Below are 21,550 nucleotides of genomic sequence, written 5' to 3' on the forward strand. Positions count from 1 at the left end.
GAACGGGAAACATGTAGGAAGTTCTTATACTGCTACCCTCTGCTCAATCTACTCCTGGCTTTGGCTCAAAAAAACCGCAGCAAAATCAGCAACAAAAAAAGCTGCGTTTCCACAAAGTGGGGCTAAAGCCTATGGATCATGGGGTAAACTCTGCTGTATTCCAGGTGTCTGCTGCATACGTTTGAGATCTGGTGAAATGCTGGTATTGTACACTGCAACGTATTAACCACTAGAGACTCTGCGGCAGCTTAGGCATAGGTTGTATGATTTGTATGGCTCCAGCCATATAGACTTCTTGTATTTGGAAGTATTGTAAAGAGAATGGCTCGCTCTGTGGCTGTGATCCCATGATTTATGTGACAAGTAGGTTTGCATTATGTGTTTTTATTGCATTTCCAACACATCTTTTTGTTTTGCTTAAGAAGCAAAAAAATATACGGTATGTATTGTATTTAAAAAAAACAAAAAAAATGCACTATGGGAACCTGGTCGAAATGGTGTTACATTATCTGGACAACTAGACCACCGCACTTCATTACAGCAGGATAGATATAAGTGATTCATATACAAAATTATATATCATGTCAGACTTTTCAATGTATGCAAATGGATATGGGTATCTGCATGGGTACCCAAAAGATGTACAGCCCATCCACTAAAAAAAGGAGTTACCCGTAGTCCCCATAGACAATAATAGTCTCTGGGTTTCCACTAGTTTTATACTGAAACCAGTGAAGAAAAAAAATGTCCTCCATGCAGGACTTTTCTCTCCGCTGATTTTAGACGAAATCGGCGGTGGAGTCTCCTATGGGGACTGTAATGCAGATGTGAAGCTATCCTAACAGGGCAGCCTAGTAATAAGATTACCTGAATTCATAATGTGCACAAAAATAAGCTAGATGGAGAGAAGGTGCCATAAGAAGGCCTTTACAGTCTTTCATCACCATAGTGTATAAAGCTTTACAACAAATCTGCAAAAGTAGGATCAGAGACATTTTACAAGGCCAGCTCCCAAAACAGGTATGTGGGTGTGCACCAGCTAAATAGACATATCGTGGCCCCACATTGCAGAAATGCAGCATTTTTGCCTGATGGGGATGTAAATAATGGAGCATTTTATAGTAACAGCAAAGACAATGAGATTCTAGTTCATTTCATCTACACATTGCTGAAAAAAGGGGACACGACTGGGTGTAAATTAAGTGAATCTGCGAATGGTCCACAGTCTATTACTTCATACCATACCCGATTCTGGAATGTTCATTACATGGTACGAATGAGCAGGCTTCAGAAGATATTGTGATGTTTAACATACTTAAGTGTTTACTTAGCCCTTAATTGCTTGTATATTGCATTCCTCAGAAGACGTGAGCCATATCATAATCCATGTAAGACTTGTCAGCTACCAAGGCAAGCTTACAGACACAAGCTACACATTTCAAACCCGAATGTGGCAATACTATACTATCATAGACCAATCTCAAACCAGATAAAATATATTGAAATTATCAAAAAAAGTATAAGTGTAGAATAAGCTCTCGTAATACACTTTGTTGGGTCTAATGAGCCTTCAGTCTGACACTAATGAACTGCCATATTAATAGTGAAGATTATGATAAAAAGCAAGCTAAGTGAATCCATGTGCAACACCTTTATTGCTTACTAGATTGCATACATCACCCCAGTTTTTGAGTGTGGAAAACACACAGACCCCATTATAGTCTATGGGGTCCGTGTCCTTTCATAAGCTCACTGCTTGTCAATGCATTCCGTATTTGTGTTCGAGGGGGTCCCTGTGTGGACTCCCCAAACAGAATACCGAACGTAGATGTGAATCCAGCCTAGATGTCCTCAATATAGTAGCAGAGGTATAGAGGATTACTGCGTTACACCCAAATTTCATTTTTGATTGGAGTTTTACATTAATTCTATTTTTCCACTGACACGCACATTACAATATCATTGTCTTATTTATGTAATTAGTGAGGACAATTGTCAAATAGCAACCTAATCCCAAGGAATAACTATACACAATACAAATACTAAAAAGAAAAAAACAATATTACTGAAAATTATTGTTGGAAACAAAATAAATATTAATATTTAATAACATAATAACTATTTGTTGATACTTTTGCTAAATATATTTTTGGAAGTGTTTCATCAGAACAAAGGAGAAAAATTACCTGTATGTATATCTCAATTGAATACAATTTAACAAATACATAAGTTACAGTTATGAGAAAATCTATTTTAATTAAAAATAAATAAATCTGCTGTCACATAGAAGCTAATTCAGATTGAAGAAGTTCCTTTTTTCCCCAGGATACTTATGTAATTTAGTGTTAGACGTTGGCCCAGATGCTTTTGGAAATGTGGGACTTCTATGACCTCTATGTCTATGTGATCTAATGCAGCATAACATCAGTGAAATAGTATACCCCCCCCTCCTTATATAGAAAGTATAGCCAAACATAACTTACAGGAACACGAGCATCGACAATATGGTGTAGAGGAAAATATTTATTACCCTTTTTAGATAACATAATGAAATGTATGTATCATCTAACGGATATTCAATATAAGATATAAAAAATAATCCATAAAGGGACTGACAAATACCCTAAATACGTCCATCGTGTATAGCCGTCAGAAAATGCCATTTCTAATCATTGATGCCATTTCTGCGACTATATTAATAATGTAACACTCGGCGTATTTATTCTCTGCTATCACAGGCGGCCGCAGTCTTATCCGAAGAACATTCCACATACATTATATTTCATGGCAGGTTCCCTTTAAATAGATTTCGGCATAAAGATTGTAACCATAGTAACTGCACACACCACTGATTAACCCATTAACTACAGAGCTATCCTCACGCTGAGCTCTTGTTTTCTGATAGTCATTTGACTTGTACTGAATAATGACATTTGTATCCGGGCCAGAGAGACAGAAGCCAATGGGACTGATCCTACCAAAGAGCCTTATAGAAGACCCATGAGAACTAGGATGTATCATAAGTATCATACAAATGTAGAGATGGATGGAGCTTGTTAATTCATAACTGAGCGGACATGTTCCTGGGTTATACATTTCTCTATTTTTGGTGCTAATTTACCATTGTGGTTACACAATTCTAATACATAACCAAGCGGACTCCCACAAACAGAAATCTGAAGGCTGATGTGCCACCTTTAGAACTCATGCACATGGGGAAATCTAGGCCGAAAAATCTGATCCGCACATTGGCCAGATTTCCAAGCCTGACACCTGCCAGAAGACCAGGCCTCCTTGTCTCATGGTGTTGTATGATGCTAGTAGTCCCTGCCTGCCCATGGTGGCATATTGTACATAGTAAGGACAGTTGAGCTGCCAAGAGACAAGGACCCAACTGGGGTCAACAGTACCGCAACTGGCCTACCGTGAATTAAAAGCACGGGCAGCACACGGGGGACATGGGGATTTTCCCCATGTGCCGCCCATGCACAGGCTCTGCTTCCATGGCTCCTTTCATTAAATGAAGAGGAGCCATAGCAAAGAATAGGTCCGTGAGCTATCCATGAAATACAGACAACACAGTGACCATGGCCACAGTTGTCTGCAAGGTGCCTTAGACTGCTATTCTATCTTCCATATTAAATGTTGTTCAGGATTAGGGGAAAAAAAATCTGCTCTTTAATCACAAATAGAACCAGTCTTGCCCGTACGCTGTGTCTAGTATACCCTCTCTCTCGAATGGAGGAAAGCTACACCACAAGATGCAGCCCATGGACATGAGTGGCGCTGGTTCTATTGCTAGAGAGCCTCTTTAAGTCTGTCAGCTTATATTCTTTCTATGGAAAATTCACGTTATTGTCAGGCAAGGCACGCAAATGCCAGTCTTTTGTTCATTTATTAAGGGGGTTTTAATTAGCTCGTACGTCTTAGACCGATTTTTAATGTTTATTGTTAAGAATGAATATAAGTAATCCGTTATTTGTTTCAGTTAACCTGTAATAAATTGTCATGCTGTATAATACCAATTATGTGGTGTGTACGGTGTTTGTGTGTGCACTGTGGGGGGAGTTGCTGCTTGCATTTGCTCCCATGTGAACCTGACGGCCAAATCATTCCGGTTATTACAGTATTTCATTTTTGTGCCATTAATGTAATGACTGGGTAATGTGAAAACGCCACCTGCTCAATGTAAGGTTTCCTTAACAACCATGACTGCAGTCACTTAGGATTACAGGTTGATATTCTTGGTTTAATGAAATAGGTCACTTATTGAATGACATTTTTCTTTCTCTTACACACATAATGAATGGCAGAACACGTTAGCTCTCATCCCGCTCATCTCATAAACAAAACCAAGCTCTGATATTTTACCAAATTAATCTCTGGACCAGTCCGTTAACCATACAAGAAGGGCCACAAACTAGACCCTAGTATGACCAAAAAGTCAGGAAATATCGAATACATATCAGGGTGGAGCGCAGAACAATGTTACAGTTTTTACACACCACAAGGACATTAAAGATGTGCATGTACCAATAAAATGTTCTTTAAAAATATTGGTGGCTGTGTGACTATGTCCCATAAAATGTGGGCTTCAAAACCAACAGGTAACAAGCAAATCAACCTACATTTCACCCTTTATAAATATATATTGTGAGGGTGTGAACCTAGAGGGCGTTGGAGAGTGACCAAAAACGGGGTTGAAAAGGACCTTGACCACACCCAAACCAAGGGGAGCCCAACTCCAGAGAGAGTGTTTATAGCAGGAGAGTGCTGCTGGTGACCTACAAGGAGAAGGTAGACTGTGGACCAGTTGGAGACAGACAGGAGGTCTGTCCCTAGAGGATTCCAGAAGGAGCCCAACTCCAGAGAGAGAGTGCTGCTGGTGAGCCGCAGGAGCAGGTAGACTGTGGACCAGAGGACTGGAATCCAGAAGGGACTTGGTTAAGCTCAGTGTGAGCCAGACTGCTGAGAAGAAACCTCAGTAAAGCATCTTGCCCTCAGAAGACTATGGGAGGAACATGCAAATCTGTCTCCCAAGATGTAAATACGGAGACAGTGCCTCTGTTATGCTGCCCTCTATAGGAAGCACCCTGAACATCATGCCTGACTTTCCCAGAAGCCTTTACTGCATAATGTGGGATTTTTACCAAGTCAGTTTCTCAGCTACGGACGGCTGTTTCGGTCTGGTTGGACCTCGTCAGCGCAGCGTAGAGAGAACTGACTTGGTCCAAGTGAGAGGCTTAGAGACCAGATTATGGGGATAATGTCACTCCTTAAGGAGAGACCAACTATTAGTTGTGTGGAGACTTATACAGCCATAGTCGCTCCACCGTAATGAAACTAGTCAGAGTACAAGAAGTGAGGTATTGCCCTGCGTGTGGACTAGGCTGTTTTGCTATTTTTGTTCCTGTTATAAGTTACAGGCTGAATAAAGTCATTTCTTTTAGATTGCCATTACCTGCTATGCTGTTTATTAGGCACCCAGATCCACCAACACCTCTGTTAAGTCCAGGAAACCGCTACCTTTGGTACTAAAGTATCCCGAATTGTCACTATATATTTTTTTTTGGCAGTTGCAGGCGTAAACTTACTTGCATAGGTTCTTCCCTTGCTTATGGTTCACTTCCATAATGCAATTCCCCAATATATATATATATATATATATATATATATATATATATATTGTAAATGGGTTGTTCCATTATTAAATATCATATTCATTATATAGATCATGAAAAATTAACAACGGTCTTGTGAATCTAGTCTAAGGCCAATGTTGGGGAAGCAGCAAAAAAAATCTGTTTTTCAGTAGCAGCACTGTGGGAAAAAAAATATGTGAAAAAGCTGCATTTTCAAGAATATATGCATCATTGAAAAACGCTGCATGTTTTCTCTATATAATTAATAGAAGAAAAATTCCACAAAAACTCAATAGAAACACAATGTGGAAAAAAATTCAACATTTTTTCGCTTTTTGTTCTGTAGCATTTTTTAACTGTGTTTCGTTACATGGAGCCTTAACCTAAGACAGATGTATAACTTTAAATCATTTGAAACTTAGGACTCCCCACAATGTCTTGGAAAATATCCAGGTTATTTTTATCAATAATCCTACAAAATATTAGATTTTCATATACTTACTGTAGCCTGACTTTGAAAAAGTGAAAGGGTTCTTAAATAATACATGTCCCACTAAATACACTGTGTTATCACTGCAAATGGGGATCCTATTAGAGGGATATTGTCGCCAGGAATCTGACTGCTGAGAACTGAGCAATCAAGAGTATGTCCAAAAGTACCCTGCGTCCTCCATGGGAGCAAAGTGCCCGTGCACTTGCCTTACTGGTGCTCTGTTTACTACTGTGGGGCTCCGTAGAATGGAGAGCCAGTATGGCAAGCGCACTAGGGCTACATTCACATGGAGGATGCAGGCAGACTTTTTGTTCTTCTAATCGCTGAGAGACCTAAGGGCTCGTTCACACGGGGCAAGAGGGGGCGGATTTTCGAGCTGAATCCTCCTCAAAATCCACCCCTTCACAATAGAGATCTAAAAGAAGCTAGCTGCCCTTTCTTCAGGTGGCGTCCGCCTCGCGGATGCACCCTCCGGACTAGGCCCATTCGTTTGGGCCTACTCCGGAGCGGGAGGCCACAACTGTCGGAAACCACGACAGTCACGAAAGGCACATTTTGCTCCTATTCAGACAGGGCTTCCCGCATCAAAATCAGGACCAAAATACACGGTCCCTAGCCCCGTGTGAATGGGGCCTAACAGTCAGGCCCACAGTGATGTGGTACTTATCCCGTCCCGTGGTTAGCGAGCTGCAGCGAACAAATCCTGCAGATAAGACTACGGTGGAAACACATTGCGTTTTCCTCTGCGGACTTTCTGCCCCTATTATACCGACACGGAAAACGCCAGCATTTCAGTAAATATAATTGGCAAGCTTTGAAATTGTAGCTTTTCCGCTGCAGAATTTTTTTCACAATGTGTGGATAGGATTAGCCAAAATCCCATTGAATTTGCAGGTAATGTAAAATGCAGTGTTTTTGCAACATGGAGCCCCAGCCTCAGCCATAGAAAACGCATCACTCCATAGTATAATATATTTATCATTTTCAATAGTTTTGAGCTTGTCTTATTACGTAAACTATTTTATTCACATATGTTTGGCTAGGTGCCCACATGCATTATGTTCTGCAATACGTAATTTTGTTCTGCAAATAATATAAATTGCTTTAAAAGCTTAGCACCAAAAGCAAAACATCATAACAGATCCTGCAAGAATAATCACTAGTCTGTCCATATATATGATGGAGGTTCCATACTGTCTTTCTCGATAACTATGGATACCATGAAGGAACCTCTATAGACCTCATCAATGGGTATCTCTGATCAGGTTTATGGCCTTATTGATGGTGTTGAGTACCACGCAGAGCCGTTTACTTTTTTTTGCTTGTTTTCTTAAAAACATTGTCTTTAAGCTGAAGCAGGAATAAAGCACTAAGTTCTAATATTTTTGAGCATCAGGTGCAACCCCCCACCCCACCCCCCCACGGATGTCTGACATCGTTCTACCTATACTATAAGTAAAGAAAAAGCTGAAGGGGGAAGAAAGTATAGGGTTGCTGGCAGCTCATAAAAACTAAGGACTACAACACATGTGAATTACAGTGAGCGGGCTACCGGCTGCAGTAACAGTGATTTTTAATAACTACTGTATGAAACAGAGTTACTGGCTACACTGTACAGTCCCGATTTTTCTGTTCCCAGCCTTAGCCAATGATAACTGACGGCCTCCGATGCCCTTCTGTATCAGTTTGCGTCCAGTCCTGTGCACATATATAGGAACTGACGTGTTATTTTTGCCTCATACAATGTTTCACATGAAGTTTCTACCCAGCTGCTATACAATTTCAAGTCATAAAATGAAAATATTTCATCTGTGATTATTTTAAGATGCATTAGCTCTTACCTTACTGGAGTGTGGCCCAGGCAGCATAAGTTTTAGGGCTTGCCTCTTCAGTTCTACCAAACGGGCATTGCAGTTCTCACACCACACACCCCTGTCCGACCCGGGAGATGATCCACCGCCACTTCCAGAACCTGGAGATCCTGTGCCAAATCCTGGAGATCCTCCTAAGGACCCTGGGGAACTGTTACCAATCCCAGGAGATGCAGGTCCAGGAGAACCAGAGAAGGAGCCAGGAGAAGATGTGCCAGAGCCAGGAGAAGGGGTGCCAGAAGAGCCTGGTATGGATCCTGCTCCTTCAGGGGCAGGCCTGCTACCAGCACGGGATTCCTCATAGGCTTTCCTATACCAGCTCTCTGGAGAGAAGGGTGCTGACGTTTTTGTAGGGGAACAGACCTCATTGACCTACAAGAGAACAGCAGATAGTTCTATGTATAAAAAACATGCAATGCTTCAAACTTTCAGAATAAAAATGGATTTTATATCGTAATTCTACCAAATTTAGCAAGGTTTAAACATTAGGATGTCCCCAATTAGTTTTATCTAGTTATCCTCATTGAAATACTACTGTTACATGAAAAGTATTATTAACACTTTACTGAAATTGCCTAGAACAACATGCATACAACTGTGTGCGTGTCGCTGGGCCGTGATTGAACAGCATGGGTGGCACTGGATGTCATCTGTAAGCCAACTGTTCTTCCGTGGCCCCATTCATTGGGGTCAATGAGCACAGTCTGCAAAACGTCATCCAAAAACGTAAAACCGCCACTGTGAAGTTAAAAACACGCTGACTACCAGAATGGACTCAGTAAGATTACTGAAGGTGTCCTTTGACATCTGGCCCTTTAGCAGTGCTTCCTTATAGACAATCTGTCACCAGGTTTGGGGCCCTAAGCCAGCAACATGTCCTCTGTCATTAGGAAATACAGTAAACTCGGTCTGCATCATTATTTAGGTGATCGGTATGTGTCTAAGTACTGTCTACATGAATGCCATAACCCATGACGCCCAGACCCCACATAGTTAACCTGTTGTAGCAGTGTCCAAGTGCCAGAAGCTGGTGCAGTGGATTGGGGGAGCGTACAGGCTGTTTCTATTCGAGTTAACCAGGCGGTGCTGCAATTATCCAAAACCACCATCATACAGTGGACTATCACTGGAATAGGAGCAGTCAGATTGCGCTTGCTGTCCTCTGCTCCAGCTTCTGCTGCCTAGAAAGTAGATACCTTGTCCTCATGTCACAGTTATTACAGATTGTTGTTAACTTTCTGTATGAATTGCTGTAATACTGCCATTATACTGTCATGAGATTGACCACATGCTGTTGTGGAAACACGGTCTTGGAAGATGTTCTTTGGTAACATCACTAATACGGAAATGTAAATGTGCTATTGTCTTCAATGACTTATCCAGTTACTTTATCTGTGTAATGTTACTATGTAAATAACAAATTCACTATAGTTCTGCATAGGGAGATGCTGTTAAAACAACTATTACAACCAAGGAAAGCCAATAACTAGCAAGTAAAGGACACATTGTTTTCATATATTTGCTAGGAGACATGAAATGAACCTTGAGCAGGAAAGAAATATAGTTCCTTAAAGATCAGGAAAGAAAAACTTGCTCTGATTGCTTTTTAGTGTCCTGGCAAATCTTACAAGCACCCCCCGCTGACGTCATGCTGTAACAACACTGGCTCTTCACACAAGCAGAGTGTACCACGCTCTTTCATGTCATGTGCTTGCTGTGAACAACTACATATGGTTTTTAGTGGTCTTCAAAAGACCTCCGCTTCTAATGAGATCTGAAGGCTGCAATTCAGAATTACGTACTGCTGGCGTGCTCACAGATATAGCAACACGTCTCAAGATGAAAGCTTCTGGAAGTCTTATACTACTTACCATGCTTACAATGGGTCCTGCCCAAGTGAACACGACCTACACCTACAAGACGTCCTTTCTTACAGAGCTGCACCGTCTGTGTATGGGGTGCAGTACAGACTCAAGAGCTGCTAGATGATCTGAATGGTGAGAATATCTCCATACAAAAGGAATCTATGGAGCATGGCATTTCTTTTTCGGATTAAAAAACGCTGCTTTTTCACAGCAGGTAGAGACATTGCGTTTCCTAATGTGGGGCCTTAGCCTAAGGTAAACTTGGGCACCAAAACATGCTCTGTTAACCTGATGTATGTGCACTAGAGAAAGCAGGATCTTTAAAGGAAACTCAAAATGTTTCATGTAGGCAGCACTCTAAGGGTACATTGCCAACGGGATGGGGTTCCACAGATTCTGAGCTTTTCGCCAGCCAAACAACCTCTTGACCTTTATTTTCCAAAATGAGATATGCCTTGAATATGCTATCATGATCTGAGCAGTCAAGTGTCAGGGCTGGGAGCTAATCCACTCACTATAATTATAGCGTGCAGAATCATTCTACTGTGTGAAGGAATCATAAACTCCTGTAAAGAATCGGGAATGTGTAATAGTTGTATGGAATCTTCTCTGACAAACATCACAGAGATAAGACTGGCTTGGAGGTACATAGAAGATTGGCAGCAAGGAGCTTTTACTGCATAGAAAACAAAGGTGGCTAAAACATCAAAGCATTCACTTATTAGGAAACTAATATAACTTTATTATTGGAGTCACTCCCTATAAAAGTGGGACTGGATCCAGTAATAACCTGTAGTAAAGTCCTATAGGTTTCTGTGACTGCAACTCAACAGAATATTACAATTCACAGATTAACATTAAATATTTAAAGGGACACTAAACCCTGAAAACCATGAGTAAAACCTAAAATCTGCATCATATAGTCCAGCTCTAGTTATGTCTGCAGAATTTACTGTTACACTGCGGCTCTGAGAAGTTTATCTGAAATCCTCCACAAATAGACTGGGCAGACTCTGCTTCCTGCCTCTGTATAGTGCCATTACCAGCTGGACTCCGGCTACATGCACAAGCGTGACATCACAGACAGTTCGGAAGGGAGGGAGCCTAGATACCATTGACTGTAATGGTGTAATGGAGGTCGATTGAATGTAATGGCGACACTGTAAACATTTATGTGGATTTTATCTACCTTTTGCAAATCAGCCAGCTTTCCCAGATTCCTGAAAGGTAAAACTAGTGAACTTAAAAAGAGGTTTATATATGCTTCAGCAGCAGTCTGTATTACAGCATTGAGGCCCAGTCCACATCAGCCTTTGGGTTTCCATTCAGGGAGTCTACCTTGAACGGAAACCTACATGCATTAAAAAGCGGTTACCTTCAGGAAAGACGCAGACCCCATAGACTATAATGGGGTTTGTGTGTTTTCTGTGCGGTGTCCACACGAAACATGCGGGAAAAGTGGTGCTTGCAGTACTTTTCTCTCTGCATATTTCGTGCAGACACCGAGTGGAAACCACACGGACCCTATTATAGTCTATGGGGTCTGCGGGTTTTCAGGTAACCGCTTTTTAATCCATACCCTGATGTGAACCGGGCCTGACTCGTTACCCAGATTTCTTGGGACACATCTGTGAGGTTAAGGAACAACTACAAACAAGAAGGCGGGTTACTGAGATATATTTAATACTCCTTGTTACTATATTACCTTGTATATTAATCAGCTTTCCCAGATCCCTGAAAGGAAAATCTAACTTGGCATGGCACAATTAAGGGGGAGTTTAATTTAGGTAACTTTTACTTGAATGGTCTGTATACCAGTTAACCATAATACATTACCCAAATTTCCTGCAAGCTTTGACGTTATTTGGGAGCAAACAAGTGAATTTATTTAGGTATACTGTATTAAGCAGTTACCCAGCCTTCTCAGGACCTTGAATAGTAAATCTGGCAAGTTCTGGGCCAGAGTCTCCATCTGCACAGATGACTTTTCTCTTTTCTTCTTTCAGTATGAAAATGGCGGACACCCAGTGGACCCCCATTATAGTCATTAAGGTCCGCTAGTGTCCATGTGTAACCACTGTCCAGGTCTCCATTGTTCAGGTCCCCCAGCAGACCCAAACGACAGAGAGCTTGGTGCTAGTGTTAACCTACTGTAATGTAATATACATTTATGAATATTATTTGATTTGCATCTATATTAGATTTCTAGTAATCATAACAAATGATTTTTCATAGTAAAGCCAATATCTATATTTACTGGAGGTACATAATAGAGTCCTGTCCATCAAACATTAAAAGCCCATCCACCAGCTTGCTGGAGAATACAGGAAGTAAGAAGAAGGGACAGCTGGCAAACTAGTGAGAGAGGGTGATGGGAAAATCCTTGTAATAATCATTATTCATTGTCATTATCCAGTGTAAATTCAGATTAAGAAAAGGGTCAGAACTACAATGTTTTCATGGAAACAATACTCTCTTTTCAGCTTTGCCATCAGTCACACAATTTTCTCTAGTATAATTTTACTCATCTACTTTCCTCACTGTTTTCTTTATATTGTTTATACAGCCTGTTGTATAGACAGTAGTTTATTTTGACGGCATTGCGTCATGTAATACTAACCTGCAGGGCACAATGTTATCCTGCAGAAGTCAGTAAGGCTGTATATAGGAGCCTGTACTCTGATAACGCACTGCTCAAAAACTAAAGTGATCTTCAGAATGGTATTGTGGTTTACCGTGATAACATTGCAATGGCGGACTAAGGATGCCATAAGCAGTGCTTGTGCTTGGTAGGGTTATTGTCAAAGAGAAAAGGAAATGTTTCCCTGTTGGTTTATTAATATTTATTTTATATCGTTATCAGGTATTTGGTATATATAATATTCAGCAGTCTGTATTACGAGATTATCTAGTAAACTACACAGCTTTCCCAAGCTCCTGAAAAGTAAATCTGGCAAGGTATGCCATACTATTTAACATATATCGTATCAGGGCAATAGTGAGGGCTGATATTCAGAATGCTATACATTGCGAAGCTTCTGAAAGCTAAACATGCATAATATTACACGGAGGGGCGTTATCAAAGCATAACTACACATATTTTCCATTCAGCAATTTGGGAAACAATTTGGGTGACTTTTTCCTATGGGGCTCTATTAGGTTGTATGGTTTTCACTAAGAGGTAGTGCTATATAGCCGGCTGCTGTCACTGAGTGTACGCTACTGCTGGCACCATTACTGCTGGTACTAGTGGTACTACTGTTCATGTCTATTTCATACTGTCAGTTACTAGGAGGATTCCTTCCAACAAAATGGCCACCCTCACTTTATAGACAAATAGTGTGCAGCCTTTTCCTCCAAAATTTCTTGGCTCACGTTCAGTAACATTAGAGAGGGAGAAGGGAAACACATGGCTGATGCCATAGAGAAAAGTACATGGCTTTTCTAATTTATTTTTCATGCTTTGTAATTATGATATAAGAGAAAAGAGCAGCAAGAAAGATCAGGAGTTGATGTGAGGCGTCATATAGGGAATTAACTACCGTACTTCTTTTATTCTTTCGGGGTCATTCACGACCTACTAGCAATAATATTAAACTACAAGGTACGCTATTAAAAGAGTTTCCCACAAACCAAGGTAATGTAAAAAAGAGCCCAAAAGGCTATTAACCACTATTCTAAACTACTTGCCACCCCAAAATATACATTTTTAATTTGTTTTTATTTCTCTGTATCCCTCAGCACTAATAATCTGTGCTATTGTAGGTGGGCTGCTGGGCAGTGTCACATGACTATTTCCTCTGATTTATAGCCACGACTCATGAAACCTCTTACATGCACTCTGTATGTCTTTAACTAGCCCGTCCAATATTATCACCAGTCTGTCTTCTTCCCCTTTGGTAGCTGCATATATAGTTTCCTATAAGTTCCTCAATCAGTCTCCTTCCCCTCTGGTAGCTGCAAACATAGTTCCCTATAAGTTCCTCAATCACTCTCCTTCCCCTCTGACAGCCATACATATAGCACAGTAAGCTTCCCCTTCAGATAGATAATATTTGTACCGTGGAGTCAAGGGCACTGGGAAAAATGGTACTTGAAGTCAATGGAAGTTGTTTTCTCAGTAATGCTGTAAATTGCCTTGATCCTTCACTAGCGAACAAGGAAGAATCAGTTTGTGTAGGATACTGTTCAGCGACCAATAGTGTACACTACTTCAAGAACATAGATGCCCACCACCACTTATTGTGGGTGAACCCAACCATACTGGAACTTCACTTTAAAGAGGCCCTTCCATCTTCTCTATCATCTCCAACTCTTTGCATCCTTCAATAGGTGCTGTTCTGCTGCATCCAGTGTAGTTGGCATATTTCCTCTAGCCCCCACTATTCCTGAGCAATCCTGATACCGTTTTCTGCTGCTAGTTTCAGCACCAAGTATGCTAATAAGGCTATCTTATGCATACCTCCCAACTTTTAAAGGACAGAAAGAGGGACAAAATGTGGGTGGGTAGCGGCAAATTAAGCTCCACCCACTCCTAAATTGACCCCGCCCATTACCACCCATTTCTCGTTGGGTACACCCTGCACACCACATCTCTCCCCTCACAGTACACCCATGCACCCCACATCTCACACTCAGTACACACTGCAGCCCATATCTCTCCCCCCACAGTACACCCTGCACCCCACATTTAACCCCCCACAGTACACCCATGCACCCAACACCTCCCCCCCACAGTATACCCTGCACCCCACATCTCACCCCCACAGTCAACCTTGCACCCCACATCCCCCACAGTACACTCTGTACCCCACAGTACACCCTGCACCCACATCTCTCCCCCTCACACACACAGTACGCCCTGCATCCCACATCTCTCCCCATCACACACACAATCCACCCTACATCTCACATCCCCCCAGTACCTTAGACCACACATCTCTCCATCTCTTCCTCCCTGCATGGGATACTAAGACACGCCGACCTAGTCATGTGATCGTCTGATGTCACACAGGTCCTTCTGAGTACAGTAGTTAAACTTTCCCCTGATCACTAGCCACTCATTGCAGTTACAACCTTTTATATGTTATAAGAGCGGGCAGTGATCGGGGGAAAGTTTGTTAATAAGCAAAACATTTCAGGGGCAGAGTGGGACATGCGGTAAGCCGTGCGGGACCGTGGGGCAGGAGTTTAAAATCGGGAATGTCCCATGGAATGCAGGACGTTTGGGAGATATGCTTATGTCAGATGGGCGGTCCCTGTCTGTCCAGGACCACCTACCTGACAATAGAGAGCATATTAGGTGCTGAAACTAACAGCACAGATTGCTCAGGAATGGTGAGGGCTAGAGAGAAAATTCCAATTGTGACAGATTCAATGTCAAAGGCCTGGTTAAGATCTGCACTCGGGCCATTCCGTTTTTCTATCCGCATGAAATATGTGGAGAGAAAAGTCCTCCAAGCAGCACTTTTCTCTGTATCTTTTTCATGTGGAAACCATATACACTTCATTATTGTCTATGGTGGTCCACAGGTTTCCTTAGGTAACCACTTTTTTATGCCAAGCAGACTCCCTGTGCAGTAACATGTGAACCAGGCCAAAATAAATTTAGAGCTGGGGTGAGGAGGTAGTGACAGGTCCTCTTTATAAAAACCAATCTGCCAGTATGATGTTCAACAATATAGAATAAAGGGGTGGTATAATGGTGGCAAGAACATTGGAAGAAAGGGATGTCATATAGTACAAAAGTATAAAATCAAAACATTATCATAGTCAAATCTGTGCTGTTCTGCTGTTTCACAAGACGTGAGTGCCATATATCATTTTTATTCTTGTTATGGCTACTGATGTGTCTCTTCTATCGTATGGCTACAAATGTTTAGACAACACCTTACTTGTAATATAGTTAAGACACAGCAGAAAGACAAAGGAAATGGAGCAGTGCTCTGCATAATTTTTCGTGCAGCATTGACATGGATTAAAATTCTGCAAAAGTACAAGCCTAATACTTAAAACTTTGTGCCAACATAGACAGAATAGCTTGGACTTGGGTAAAATTATAGGAGACATTTCTGCTTTACAAACAGCATGAATGTCATAGCAAGCGCGAGATACCAACATGTGTATTTTATGTTCCTTTCTCTGTATCACATCCACTGCTATGCCATCTACGTGCAGTGCTGATGCAACAATCATACACTTAGTCCTTCGCTGTTTTGAGACCATGGCACCGCATTCTTTAGGTCACATAGCTATGTGCTATGTTTTCATGGGACTACACGCTTCAATTTTAATATGATCACTTTAAGAACTCCCTCTAATCCTCCTAATTTAGCTTTCAACCCAAGCATCGATTCATCAAGAAGCGAGATCCTGCAGGAAAAACAGAGCTCCTCCTCAATGCAGATCATATTCCTCAGATATCCAAACTGTGTAATGTAGTTACATGAACTGGAGATGAATTCCCTGTTATATCGGGATGTCTGGAATAGACTGGTGGTGGAAATAAGGCAGCCAATCTTTGTTCTGCTGATCCACCCCCCCCCCCCCCCTTTCCTGGTACGTTTATGGCATTCTAGGCTGGATGACAATGGCTTTGTGACCACTATGACACATATCTGACACCCTTCATAAACTAGCCCTAATGATCGCCAACACTATCTACTATGTATTTTACAAGATTGCAGAAGGATAAGCTCAGCCCTGTGTCACTCGGTCTTTGGGGACAGGTAGAGACATCTCTGTCTAAAGATCATTAAACCTCACAAATCACCGGTGGCTTTTCTATAGGTAACAAACATAGATCTGGTTATGTTTTTATCGAAGGCAGTAATCAGACTGAAGTATACCCATGAGGCTACTGGCGAGAAAACACACCGATCCTGGAAGGAATACACAAGTTCTTCATTTAATAAAAGTTCACGGACATTAAGATGAATACCTCCTAATATACAGCACATGGAGGGGAAATGTTCCCATCTATGTCCTTTATGTATCATTCACATTCTCCTGTACACAGGAACGCAGCAATCCTATAGACAGATATCTCTGTGACTACACAGCCACTCATGTTTATCTGCCACAGTCCTGGTCAGGGACAGACATGTCTTCTGTTATCCATCACATGTCACAAATGCCTGATGCTATGACAGCTTTATATACACACAATATCTCAATAGAAGACTGGTACATGCCCATCAGGACGGATCTAGAGGATGGACACTAGCTGGTATACAACTCCAACCATCAATACATTCAGCAGCACATTACTGATACGGTCCTCAATGCCAAGAGCCCTGGCAATCTATAGGCACATGTATTGTATTAGCCCCCATTATACAAGATGGTAATTATATCTTCTCATATATGACTATTTCCAGCTTGGCAATGAGTGTGGTAAGAATAACATCACACACAGGCACTGTATATATTATATATATACATAAAGCTAAATCCACCTCACAAGCAGTGCCACGGCATGGATCTGCTGTCTGCTAAAGGGTAATATAATACCAGGGAGTATATATTTTATGTGCCCCTGGTTGGTAAGGTTTATCATCTGTTACACATTATTGCAGCACTAAGGAACACTGTGAGATATTATTATGTACCCACTGGCTGGTATATCTGGTCATATAGACGAATGCACCATGAGAGGCTTTGTGATATTGTGTGCTCGCTGATAAGTAAATCCAGTGCTGTATACATATGAGGAGTCACGTATTAATTCACCTCTGTAACATGCAGGGTCACCTTATGTGGCCACTGGCTGGTATATATAGTGATGTATATGTCTGGGATCGGTCACATATTAATGTACCTTTAGGAAATGCTGTGTGATGAAATGTGCTCCTTAGCTGGGATATACAGTGCACACTTCTATAAGATGCTATATATACCTACTAGATGGTATACATGGTTATATACACCTATGATCAATCACACATTAAAGCATCTCTTTGAGATCCTCTGTGATGATATTTGCCCACTGGCTAGCATATGCATTCACACAACAGTACGCCTCTATGTAATGGTATATGCACACTGGATCAGTCACATATGAGGGCATCTCTATATGTTATGTGTGCATATTCAGTATATACTGTATGATAACATATACATCTGACTAGTCACATATGAGGGCATCTCTGTATGTTATATGTACACAGTCAGCATGTTCTGTATGGTTATATATACCTATGGTCACATATGAGTGAATTTCTATGTATGTTATGTATACACAGGCTGGTATGTACTGTATATAGTTATATATACCTACGATCAGTCACATACGTGTGCATATTAAATGTAATGTTATGAGTACACTGTCAGTATGTTCTGTATGGTTATATATACCTATGGGTAGTCACATATGAGTGAATTTCTCTGAATGATATGTGTACACAGGCTGCTATGCTATGCACTGTATAGTTATATATACCTACGATCGGTCACATATGTGTGCATATTAAATGTAATGTTATGAGTACACTGTCAGTATGTACTGTAAAGTTATATACAGCTATGATCTGTCACATAGGAGTGTATCTCTATGTATATTATGTGTACACTGGCTGCTATGTATCATTTGGTTATATATACCTATGATCAATCCCATGAGTGCACATCTATGTATGTTTACACTGTCAGTATATACACTATATAGCTATGATCAATCCCATGAGTGCACATCTATGTATATTACGTGTACACTAGCAGTATGGCTACATATTCACGTATGATCAGTCACATAGGAGTGCATCCCTATGTATATATATATATATATATATATATATATATATATTCAGCAATTGCTAGTCACATAGGAGTCACTGTCTGTATGTTTTGTATGGTTACAGATACCTATGCTGTGCAATGTTATGTACCCACTGACTGCATGGTGATGTATAGGTATGGTAACACCTAGTGTATACCTATTTACTTACCCCATATTTCCTGCTCCTGGAGGTAACTGGGATCCTCTCTTTATTTCCTGTCACCGAGCTCATGTTGAGACGTGATCGGGCACAATCTGATCGGGTACAATTTACATCCAGATGTCAGGTACAGGTAAGTGCTGTAGCTCCAGTAGTCAGCAGGATGCGACGTGCAATGAGACAAGCAGTCAGTCTCACATCAGATCATTGCCCTTCATGTGCAGCACATCCACTAATGCCCATAGCAGCAGACACTGGCAGCAGGCTGGCATCCACACACCTGGCAATGTGACTGAGCTACAAGTCCCTGGACTTACACACACTCCATGCCCTCCCCGTAGGCTCCAGTAATGGTCTCCAGTGATAGAGCAGCAGGCAGTGCTCTCCGGCTCCGGTGTCTATGAGGCTGCCGCCTCCCTCAGCCTGTGCCTGGCTGCCTGCTCTGAGAGGAGCCGCTCCGTGCTGCAGCAGTGTGGCTGGTGCTAAATGACTGGGGAAGGGAGAGCGGCTCCCCCTCCTCCTCCTCCTGGTACAGGCGGGGATGTGCCTTAGCTTGCAGGGTTACAGCACACACCTTGGCTGACACTCACTGGCTGCAACAGGAACGCACTCTGCTCAAGTGGCTTTCTATTCGTCCGGGTTGGATTCAAAATCACTGAGGGACAATTCCACAGAAGACTAAGGATGCGCTGAAGACTAAGGAGTAAGGATGTGCTGAGGACCTGGGAATAAGGATGCCCTAAAGACTAAGACTAAGGATGCCCTGAAGACTAAGACTAAGGATGCGCTAAAGACTAAGGAGTAAGGATGTGCTGAGGACCTGGGAATAAGGATGCCCAAAAGACTAAGACTAAGGATGCCCTGAAGACTAAGACTAAGGATGCGCTAAAGACTAAGGAGTAAGGATGTGCTGAGGACCTGGGAATAAGGATGCCCTAAAGACTAAGACTAAGGATGCCCTGAAGACTAAGACTAAGGATGCGCTAAAGACTAAGGAGTAAGGATGTGCTGAGGACCTGGGAATAAGGATGCCCTAAAGACTAAGACTAAGGATGCCCTGAAGACTAAGACTAAGGATGCGCTAAAGACTAAGGAGTAAGGATGTGCTGAGGACCTAGGAAGAAGGATGCCCTGAAGACTTAGGAATAAGGATGCCCTGAAGGCTAAGACTAAGGATGCGCTGAAGACTAAGGAGTAAGGATGTGCTGAGGACCTGGGAATAAGGATGCCCTAAAGACTAAGACTAAGGATGCCCTGAAGACTAAGACTAAGGATGCGCTAAAGACTAAGGAGTAAGGATGTGCTGAGGACCTAGGAAGAAGGATGCCCTGAAGACTTAGGAATAAGGATGCCCTGAAGGCTAAGACTAAGGATGCATTGAAGGCTAAGGAGTAAGGATGTGCTGAAGACCTAGGAATAAGGATGCACGGAAGACTAAGACTAGAGATGCATTGAAGACTAAGATTAAGGATGCTCAAGAGACTAAGGAAGCACAGAAGACTAAGACTAAGGATGCACAGAAGAGTAAGACTAAGGATGCTATGAAAACTCAGGAAAAAGGATGCACAGAAGACTAAGACTAAGGATGCACGGAAGGCTAAAGGTATGTTCACACGGAGGAAAAGGTCGCAGAAACCTTTTTCGCCTTGCGAACATTCTGTGTGGCTAGCCACGACAAGATTCCAACACAGCAGTAGCATTCCGGCCTAAACAAGAGCGTGTCTCAAGCTGCGGACGGTGCGGCTGAATCAGTTGCAGAATCAGTGGCAAGGTAGAGCATCTCGCATCTTTTTTCCACTACTAGCTAGCGGAAAAAAAAAAATGAGTGGCTCCCATTGAAGTCAATGGGTGCCTATACTATCTATACTGGTAGCTTATGTGAAATGAAAACTTTTCCTAAATATATTGCTTTAGAAATGCTACTTTGTTTGCCTGCCACATGAACTTATTCCTCCAATTGTTTACATAGCGTTGCTATAACCACAGACCTGTGACATAGGACAAGTGACGTCACTTACTCAGTGACAGCAGGACAATCCGTTCAGCTAATTGCAATTTGCTGATAACTCTGTTATCTCTCTATATAAACACACAGATAACACTGAGTCTGTTCTGTACAAGCATCTGCATATTATCTGACCTGCATAAGTATTGTGATACTGCAGTGTCCCGTTCAGCAAGGGGGTGGGGGAGAAATACAGGAAGTGAGAATAGACTGCAAGCAGACTTCTGAAACAGGAAGATGGGAAAATCCCTTTAAGGATGACAATCAAATTCCAAATGCTCATCCATACACAGTGCTGCATATAGCTGCCAGATGTGTGATATCAACAAAGATGCTGCATATAGCAGCTCAGACTACGAAGAGATTATTCCACATAGCGATTGGGGTTCCACAATACACATTCTATAATATGTGACATCTTAGGGCCCCTTCACACGGCATAAGCTTTACGCGTGCTCCCATTGAAGTGAATGGGAAGTGTTTAGAAGCACTCACGTGTACGGCTCAAAATGAGCCGAGCGCTTACGCCGTGTGAAGGGGCCCTTAAAGTGTAGTGGCAACATTTGAAGTATAGTGCCCCATATCAGCTATAATACCTTTTTGTTATGGTGCCCTTATGAGTTCAAGCCACCCCCTATTATAAGTGCACCCTGATTAGTTTGAATTATCTCTTATTATAGTGTCCCTTTACAAGTTCTAGTCCTCCCTTAGTATAGTGCCCATTTATTAGTTCTAGTT

At 41.8% G+C, this 21,550-nt stretch overlaps 1 protein-coding gene across 1 annotated transcript in view; it reads right to left on the minus strand.

The window, feature by feature from the left end:
* The window catches only part of KIF26B (kinesin family member 26B), a 260,962-nt gene extending 241,707 nt beyond the window's left edge, over positions 1-19,255 (minus strand). Inside the window, exons 1-2 of the mRNA XM_075267677.1 lie at positions 18,817-19,255; positions 7,977-8,378 (exon numbers count right to left, since the gene is read on the minus strand). Of these exons, the coding sequence (XP_075123778.1) occupies positions 7,977-8,378; positions 18,817-18,879 (465 nt within the window). The 5' untranslated portion in view covers positions 18,880-19,255. The remainder of the gene's footprint in view (positions 1-7,976; positions 8,379-18,816) is intronic.
* Positions 19,256-21,550: the final 2,295 nt, after the last annotated feature.

Source organism: Leptodactylus fuscus, chromosome 3 (genome assembly GCF_031893055.1).
Source record: "Leptodactylus fuscus isolate aLepFus1 chromosome 3, aLepFus1.hap2, whole genome shotgun sequence".
Taxonomy (NCBI): Eukaryota; Metazoa; Chordata; class Amphibia; order Anura; family Leptodactylidae; genus Leptodactylus; species Leptodactylus fuscus.